Consider the following 8,956-nt stretch of genomic DNA (forward strand, 5'->3'; position numbering starts at 1 on the left):
AATAATTTTAATTATGTAATACTCCGTAATATTTATTGATTTTGAAAGTTGAAGATTATTGTAATATTAACAAGACATGAGATAGAAATAAGGAGAGTCGTAATTGGAAATTTTATGTTATAACATGGGCGATATCAGTAAAACTTGGGTGATAAAAATACTACCTTCTTATTTAAATAGGTATACATGAGATATATAAAAATTTCACTTATGACACATTCAAAGTCAGGTAAACAAGTTTGGATTGTTGTTTAGATTTAATTGGTACACCACTATCATTGGTTCGATGGTAAATTAATAGGGAGTAATTTGTGAGTTGTAGGCAGTAACTTGTTGCTATTTAGCTTTTGATGGTAAATTGATTTGGAAAAAAATAAACAATTTTTCCTTTAACATTTTGGTGATACAATATAACAAAAAAAACACTATGGCAAATCAAAGGAAAATTTACAGTTTTTGCACAAAAAAAGGTGGATCACTAATGTTCTACATGTAATATACTTCTGAAAACCTAGTGTTCAATGATAAGATTGAACCTCTCACCCAAATAACAAATCACGTAAAAAAAAACAAAAGGCTTGAGGACCAAAATTGTAAATACAGTGCCCTCTTAATCACAATAAACGTTAAATCAATTCTATGATATTACACTGACATAGACTCTTGTACAATTGAACGTGGTGCAATAACTTACATCTTTACAGGCTCTATATTTATACTTCATTCATGGACGTCGGAGAATGACGTTAATTTCCCAGCTTTGGGTTTTGATCCGAACTAATAATGTCATCTCCTTTTTGGAAGTTGAAATGTCCTCTTTAAGAAAAGGTTGGCTCCTCTATCATTTCTATGACATAATACTCTGAGAATGGTGTTGGGGTCGGAACGATTCCAACGTCCAGTAGTGGGCGGCATGGGGAGTTTCTTCCCCGCTGCATTCATTCCAAACCCGCTCTTCTCACAAGCCACAATGCTGAAGTCCTCAACGAGCTGCTCGGTGGATTGTCCCATCAACTGTACTATCCCTTGTACCACTTCTGCCTCCTTTTCCACATCTTCCTCAGCTATAAGCCCTACCCCGCTCGTGCAAAAAACCCGCTTCAGGCTCTCGAAATCTTCTGAAAGCATATCGAAATCTGACCTGCAATAGGTTCGGGTACTCCCTCCTGCTAGCAATACCATTAGATAGGCTTCAAATGCGGCCTTCATTACCTCCTTGACAGCAAGTGGTTGGGCATGGTCAATTAAAATGGCTCCTAATAATGTGAGATTTTGTTTAAGGATACGTAGAGCCGGTCTAACCCTTGAGTTGGAGACATTAAACACATAAAGGCTTTCGTAGAGAACCGAATTTGAATCTAGGAAGATCAACCGGTAGGCTGACACTTCAGCAATGTGCTGGATGGCGCCTTGCATTGACGCACGCGCCAGCTCGAAGTAGGAGGTGGAAGTTCCAAGGTTCCTGCGAGTGTTCGGGTATCGTTTTTGGGTGGTAGGGTTGACACGTGGGGATAGGGCGAGGGCTTTGTCAAGGGAGTTGAGATGAGAGAGGAGATAGTGTAAGGTGTTCAGACGGATGTAAAGGCGCTGGGTCCCACGACTTGTTGAAGGGCGCGCATGGTGCCCTTCAAGAGCTGCCATATAATGGTGCAAGTCGTTCATGCCAACATTGCAACCGGCTCTTTTCCAAAGTTTTGCAAACTTCGAATCCCGGCTGCATCTTGTTAAAGGGGGGAGTGTGGGAACATAGCTTTGTTTTGTACCTGTTTTTAAAAGGCAACACAAGACTTCCAATTAGTTAAGAATTGAAGTCATATTGTTCAATATGATCATGAACGGTGCAATAAAGCTTACCACATGAAGCCACAAAGCTAGAATATTCTCGGATGACACGCTCTAGACCATCAGCGAGATTTTGGACTAAATCGTCCGACAATCCTATAGGAATCTCAAAGAATTCATCAATTGTTTGTTTAGCTATCTTCATAAGCTCCACGGCAGAATGTGCAAATGGTTCTGCTTTTGACTTAGGGTTCCATGTCTGTAATTATATTGATACGTAGTAACAAATTTACAATCCGCGACACATTATCAAAGTGAAATTTTAAAACTATATAGTGGTCACTGTTAAGCACAAGTATGACTTACTTCAGTTTCTTTAGCTCTTTGAACACAATCTTTTCCCTTTCTTAGCCTCTCCTCAATCCACTTCCTTAAAAGCCTTATGATGACAGAGTCAACTTCATAAGGTACCATTTCTCTAACAATTGATTTACCTCCATCTTCACATTCAACAGTATCCTCAACAATCATTTGCACTAAAATCTTCTCGAGCCTTCCGGCTCTATAGAGAACATTAATGGTCTCAGTTGACAACATGGAAATTCCAGTCAAATATCGCTGCAACACGGCTCCGTAACAACTGTGTAATGTAACAGATGCAATTGCGGCTGATACTGAGTGCCACCTCTTCAAGGTGTTGCTATAACTTTCTTTCTCTTTTGCAGCCAATTCTTCTGTGCCTTGTGCTAGAACTATAAGGGCTTCACTCACCTCCTTTTCTCCTTCGAGTTGCATACTGGCTATGTTCATACTTTCTGCCATCTGAACCATGTCATGTTATGTTAGACCTATACATATATCATGAATTCTTATAAGTGGTAGGATTAATATTGTTGGTCACGCGTGTGAGTCCATCGCACTCGTAGAAGACACATTGTAAATTATACATATATCCTACTTTTCTATGTTCACTACGTCTCGAGGATATTATTACCATTTAACCTAACTAATATTTTCTACCAAAATCCTTATTTGGTAATGTGCTCTTGATTTCAAATATTACTTACCTTTGTGAATGCAGTCCGCACAGAGGAACGAATATAAAACTCAACCCGATCACCACTTGGTTCGAGGGTATTTGTCTTCTCTTCTCCTTCATCTTGTCTAGCCGCAATAGTGGCAGAGACGTCCTCGTCCAATATCTTCCTTGCTTGTAAGACCAAAGGAAGTAAATTTTCCATTATCCCGGTGTTACCCTTGGGAAATGCGTCATGGTAACTCAACATTTTCTTTTCAGACCAACCAATGATTGATCTCAATACTGAAGCCAAATTCTTAACATAGATCGAGTCACGCTCACTTGATCTTCTAGCATCAATCGCCACCTCGACTAATAAAGTCAAGGTGGCGCATAAAAGGTCTTGCTCTGTCTGCCCTGTGAGAACATACTGCTGGAATAGGACATATATAAAGCACACATTGTGGATTGACCTGTTGATTCCGAGAGTAGTCCACGTTTTTTTCATTAGTTCCATAAGCTCATCTACCTCATCTAAGACCGCGGTTTCATCCTTATGGTCAAAAATGGATTGAAGCAAGGCCACATAAAGGTGTAAGTTTAAAGGGTATCCATCTGCCCAATGGCAAACATCAGTGGCATTGCCATTGGCCCCACGCCAAGCAAGTGAGAGGATGCAGTTGCAAAGTTGCTTCATTGTCTCGGAATTTTTGCTAGTGTCGATAGGTTTGTCTTCATTCGCCTTCATAATATCCCTTAGCTTGTTAACTGAAATGTTTGGTTGCTCAAGTGGGATTGATGGGTTAAGAATTAAACCGGTTTCGAGGATCTTTAGCTGCCGCTTTTGCCAGAAGTGGTACTCAGGATGGTCGCGGAATTCAGATGGTTTAAGGTGACGGAGAAGCTCAAGAGGCAAGATTATCGTCTCTGCTCGTCTTCCCATCTGAAACATGAAGATGGTTTTAGAATTACACATGACTTTTAGAAAACATTTGCCAAATTGTGCTAACAAGAATAAAAAAAATCCATGCAGAAGAAGAGAGAAAACATGAAAAAGAGATAATATAAATGGCCAAAGTGCATGAATGTAGAAGCACGTACTTGTCCAACAAGAGTTCTCATAAGCGTCTTGCGGAGTCTATTATCACTCTGCTCTGTCACCTTCATCTGCACCCTCATAATTTCTGCTGAAGTTAGTGGCCGGCGGGCAGTACGGCTAGGTACGGTGAAAGAAATACCAGGGCTTCCCCCACCGTGCGAGTGTCCAATATGCCCGAATGCATGCCCGTAATTTGAATTAGGTGATGATGGTCCACCCCCCGTGTTAGACAATGACGACCCCAATCCCACACCCCCACCAAGGGAAGACCTTCTAGACGGGACTCGCTTTAAAGTCCTCAACCCCAAAGCTCTTTTAATCCTACTATTTGTCACCATCCCGACACCAGTACCTCGCCCTGACCCTGGCGATCCGGGCGAGGTAGGACCATTATTGTTGTTATCGCCATTATTATTATGATGATCATGTGAAGAATAAAATGCCAAAGCGTTTCTTCCACCAAATCCAGGGGAGGATCGACACGAAGTAAAGAACACCTCATACGCGGTCTCCCTAATGTCATGCTTGTCAACCCCGTCTAGCTTCCCAAACGGCCACGACAAATCCGGATCTGGCTCTAGCTCAGCAGGACATTGAGGAGATGCACTTGCTCGTGGCGATAGCAAGGATGATATGTTCATGCTTGTAATGCATGATGTCGTCCCTACGTGACGGGATGAAGATGGAAGAGGGTGGGATTCATGGCGAGTATGAAGGCCCATTAAAACTATATATTATACAAAAAAATAATATAAATTTAATGGGATTGTGCCACAAAAAACACCATCAAAAAGCAGGATATAAACATTAAATTCTCTTAAAAATTTGGGAGACGAGAGTTGCCAATACAAGGGTAAGGCTGGTTGTAATATAGGATATGACAACAATTTTGTTCATACGACATTGACAACATAAGAAGAGATGAATTTAGGTGAAGAAAAGATGCAGCAATTTCGCAACTCAAATTGTTGATGCTATATTTGGACAGCCGAGTTTTTTTGTAAAGCAAATACTAGTATCCCAAAATGCAAGAATAGCATATTTTTCTTTTTAACAGCTAAATTTTTCATTCTTCTCCTTAAATGTAGATTTATGAGTTTTCATATTAATTCAGCATATTACATTTCATTGTTAATTAGGCCTAAATCCAATTAAAATTTTTAATAACACTAAAGAATGACACAATGTTATGGAAAAACTACGGTAAACTAATTTCTCCATAATCTTCGTGATTTTATGCACCTTAATATCATTACAAGAAATGTATTTAAATTTCTAACATTTATAATATCAATAAGAAATATAGCGAGCATATAAGACATACAATATGTAAAATTTCGAGTTACTGTCACCATTAATTACGCAAAAGATAGTTATGTGGCAAATAATTAAAATTTTTTCGTGACTAATTAATGCGGCAATTGTCGTATTGTGTCTCGTATAGTCGTATCTAATAAAAAGGTATGAGACTAAGTCGTTCGTAACTGATCATCTTTTTTTCTCTGTACAAAAGAATTTAGAAGAACATCTCAATACAAAAGGATGTACTTTCACAAATGCTTCTTATACCACGAATAATGTGTTATTAAGGCATTAGTTTTGATCAAAGATATTACATGTGTATTAGAATAATGCACCGATTATCAATGTATATATCTTTACATTTTTCCCATTTGTATTGACAAAGTGAGAGTTTGATTCTTTATTATTAATTTTAAAGTCTGTCATATTGACCTAAATAGCTATAATAAGTAATTGTTAATCATTTTTGTAAAATTGTAAATGTAATTAAGTAAAATAGTTGGTGGTTTAACAATAATACTTGTTGAATGGATTTACACAAATATTTTTTTTAATAGGGCTCAAAATCCAACGTGATAGGAGATCCGTTTTCCATCAGTTAGTGCTATATAATTAAAATAAGGCCTTATCTGATAATATTAAACCTGATATTATCCTTACAATTTCTAATCTCAACCATTACACAATATCATACTGATAGGCTATGTCGTACACCTAATCAAAGATAAATTCCCTAAACACAAATAAATGTCGTAATAGGGGTCGAACACAAGGAGATGGGAATTGCGCTATGAAATGCTATGAGTAGACTTCTATCAAGGTCGATTACGATTGGTTTGGTTTGTTGGTTGGTTTGTTAACTAGCAAATGAAACGATGTAAACTATATGATTAAAGGAGTCTAGGGGAATCGGGTCACACATGCAATTGTAAATATATTTGTTCATGCTAAACTCGGAATTAATAACATTGTCAATTGTTTAGGCTTAAAGACACCCACCTCACGATATTAGTGTCAACCATAGACCGGGTCCTAGAGAAACTCTCGTTTATGACTAGGTCGTCCTACTACACATGCCTAGTCTAATCTGATTCCGTGCCTCTCGACTTATAGAACGAATTAACAAACTTAATCGATGAATAAGGCCTCTAAACAAAGATTAATCGTGACGATACAAACATGTGATAGAAACAATTAGACAATATTATATCAACCTAATTTATCATTTTACATATATTGGTTATTGCATGGCTTCCCTAGTCCCTAGACTAAGGAAATTTAGCTACTCACATTCAAATGTAAACTACCAACTATGATGTAAGAAATGTTAGACATGATTATAGAAATTATATAGACTAAATGGTGAATCATGAAATGTAATAATAAACTATGTGATATAATTGAAATACTAATGATAAAACTATGTAATAACTAAAATAGAAATGTAAACTAAATAAACTAGAATTAGAATTACCGAAATAGAAATGGAACTTGAACTAAGAACTTGCAAGGAAGAACATATGAGAACCAAAAGCTTGAATATATAAGAACCAAATGTTTAACAAATATCAAATGCTTAACAATATTAAAACTAAAATGAGAACTATGAGAGAATTGTTTGCTTAAGGCAAATAGAGAGTAAAATTGTGTAAAATGGTATATGAAAGATGTCCTACAAGGACGGATTAAGGCCCCTATTTATAGTTAGGGGCATAACGTAAAAGTCCAAGAGGAGGTCAACCCCGATCGGGGCTGTAGGTTTTCGGGTATAATTCTTCAATTCTTGATTAAATGCTTCTAAGAATCCTATGCAGTGTCTTAACTCCTCCTTAATCACCCGGTTAATTACATAATTTGGCATCCCATGAGCATCCAAAGTTGAGCATCCAAAGTGCTTGTGTGGACTTCTTAATTTGGGCTTAATTTGTGATTTCATTTGTGCATCAACCCACTTCACAATTCTTCATGCTTGGACCTTGTCATCTCCATAATATCCTACCATGGTCCATCTTGCTTCCACATAGCTTGGTGAACTCGGTGCTTGTTAAAATGACGGAAAAAACATCCAAGGGCTTTATTCCTACAAAATGCGATAAAATACAAGCAACACACCTAGAACACAAGATTATCTCACAAATATACTAATTAAAGTATGATATTCAATCAAAATCGAGCTAAACTGAGGGGTAGAATCCTATATAAAATGGACACATCACATACAGTTTAATTGCAAAATAACTTTAACTCATCACCAGTTTCCATAATTCTCTTCATACACTATGTTTTACAATCAGAATCAATAACAACATTTCACCACAAAATTTTCTGACACAATTCATATACGCATCACATTTCATAGCTAATATAGTTAACCAGTTATTTAAATTATTAAACGCGCGCATTATATTCAAAATTTCCGAATTCTTAAATGCAAACAATACAATCAAGTAGGGCCAGTTCTGAGGACCATTTAGAGGGGCGGTGGCCTAGGACCCAAGCTTAAAAGGGGTCCAATTTTCTAAGAATTTCTTTTTTCAGTTATATATTTATATATTTTTACTGAAGGAATATGATACTTGATTATTATTGACAAAATCAATCGATATATGTACATTGTGCGAGATCAATATCCTAGCCTAATTACAAGGGATTCTCTCTTAATTATTTATAATTAATTAGGGAACTAAATCACATACGAAATACAATATATTCTACCGAAATATTCTATATTCTACCACACCTTCTCAATCGAAACGAGAGGAGAACGAATGTTGAGACTGTCTCGAAAATCATCAAAAAGGACGGACGGGAGACCCTTAACGTCACCACGAGAAACCTTCTCACGAACAAAGTGAATATCGAGCTCAATATGCTTCGTACATTGGTGTTGGACGAGATTACCTGCGAGATAGATGGCACTATTATTGTCGCAGTAAACCAAAGTAGCTTTTCGGAAAGGATGATGAAGCTCCAGTAGCAAGTTACGTAACCAACACGACTCTGAAACAACATTGGCTACACCTCGATATTCCGCCTCAGCACTTGAACTAGAAATGGCGGGTTGTCTCTTAGATGCCCAAGAGACTAAATTGTCCCCTAAAAAGACACAGTACCCGCTCGTGGATCGACGAGTGTCAGGATAGCCGACCCAATCAACATCGGTATACGTAGTAAGACTTGTAGGAGGAGACGATCCTAACCAAAGACCGTGTTGAATGGTGCCCTTTATATAACGAAGAATGCGTTTTAAAGCATTCATACGAACCTCTATTGGATTATGCGTCAACAAGCACAATTGTTGCATAACATAAGAGATATCAGGATGGGTAAATGTAAGATACTGGAGAGCACTGGCTAAACTTCTATATAGCGTAGGATCATCGAATAGAACACTCGGGGAGGAGCTAAGCTTAGTCTTTATATCGACGGGCGTGGGAGATGGCTTGCAGGAGCTCATACCCGCCCTTTCAAGGACCTCGACAACATATTTTTCTTGGGAAAGAAACAAACCTGTCGAATGTCGAGTGGCTCGAATTCCAAGAAAATAGCTGATGGGTCCAAGATCTTTCTTAGCAAACTCAATTACAAGATGATTTAGAAGAGAATCTCGTAGCTGCGTCGAAGAGCAAATTGACAAAATGTCATCGACATATAAAAGAAGAAAAGTGATGTTATCTTTTGTATCGCGGTAAATGAAGAGCGAATGATCACATTTACTATGGGTAAACCCGATGGACTCCACGAAAATAGCAAAC

The 8,956-nt window shown here is 37.8% G+C and overlaps 1 protein-coding gene across 1 annotated transcript; it reads right to left on the reverse strand.

Moving 5' to 3' along the window:
- Positions 1 to 404: 404 nt before the first annotated feature.
- On the reverse strand, positions 405 to 4,784 carry LOC141634331 (protein unc-13 homolog). Its single transcript, XM_074446550.1, has 5 exons — positions 3,902 to 4,784; positions 2,850 to 3,743; positions 2,149 to 2,604; positions 1,855 to 2,041; positions 405 to 1,763 (listed from the first exon to the last, which is right to left on the reverse strand). The coding sequence occupies exons 1-5, from the start codon at positions 4,619 to 4,621 to the stop codon at positions 787 to 789; spliced, it is 3,234 nt and encodes a 1,077-aa protein (XP_074302651.1). The 5' UTR covers positions 4,622 to 4,784; the 3' UTR covers positions 405 to 786.
- Positions 4,785 to 8,956: the final 4,172 nt, after the last annotated feature.

This window comes from Silene latifolia, chromosome Y (genome assembly GCF_048544455.1).
Source record: "Silene latifolia isolate original U9 population chromosome Y, ASM4854445v1, whole genome shotgun sequence".
In the NCBI taxonomy this organism is placed as follows: Eukaryota; Viridiplantae; Streptophyta; class Magnoliopsida; order Caryophyllales; family Caryophyllaceae; genus Silene; species Silene latifolia.

Excerpts from the sequence above, each read along its gene's own strand:
- LOC141634331 (XM_074446550.1), bottom strand. The coding sequence starts at position 4,621 with ATGGGCCTTCATACTCGCCATGAATCCCACCCTCTTCCATCTTCATCC. Across the intron at positions 3,744-3,901 it reads TGAGAACTCTTGTTGGACAA|ATGGGAAGACGAGCAGAGAC; the intron begins GTACGTGCTTCT and ends TTCATGTTTCAG. Across the intron at positions 1,764-1,854 it reads TAGCTTTGTGGCTTCATGTG|GTACAAAACAAAGCTATGTT; the intron begins GTAAGCTTTATT and ends TTTTAAAAACAG.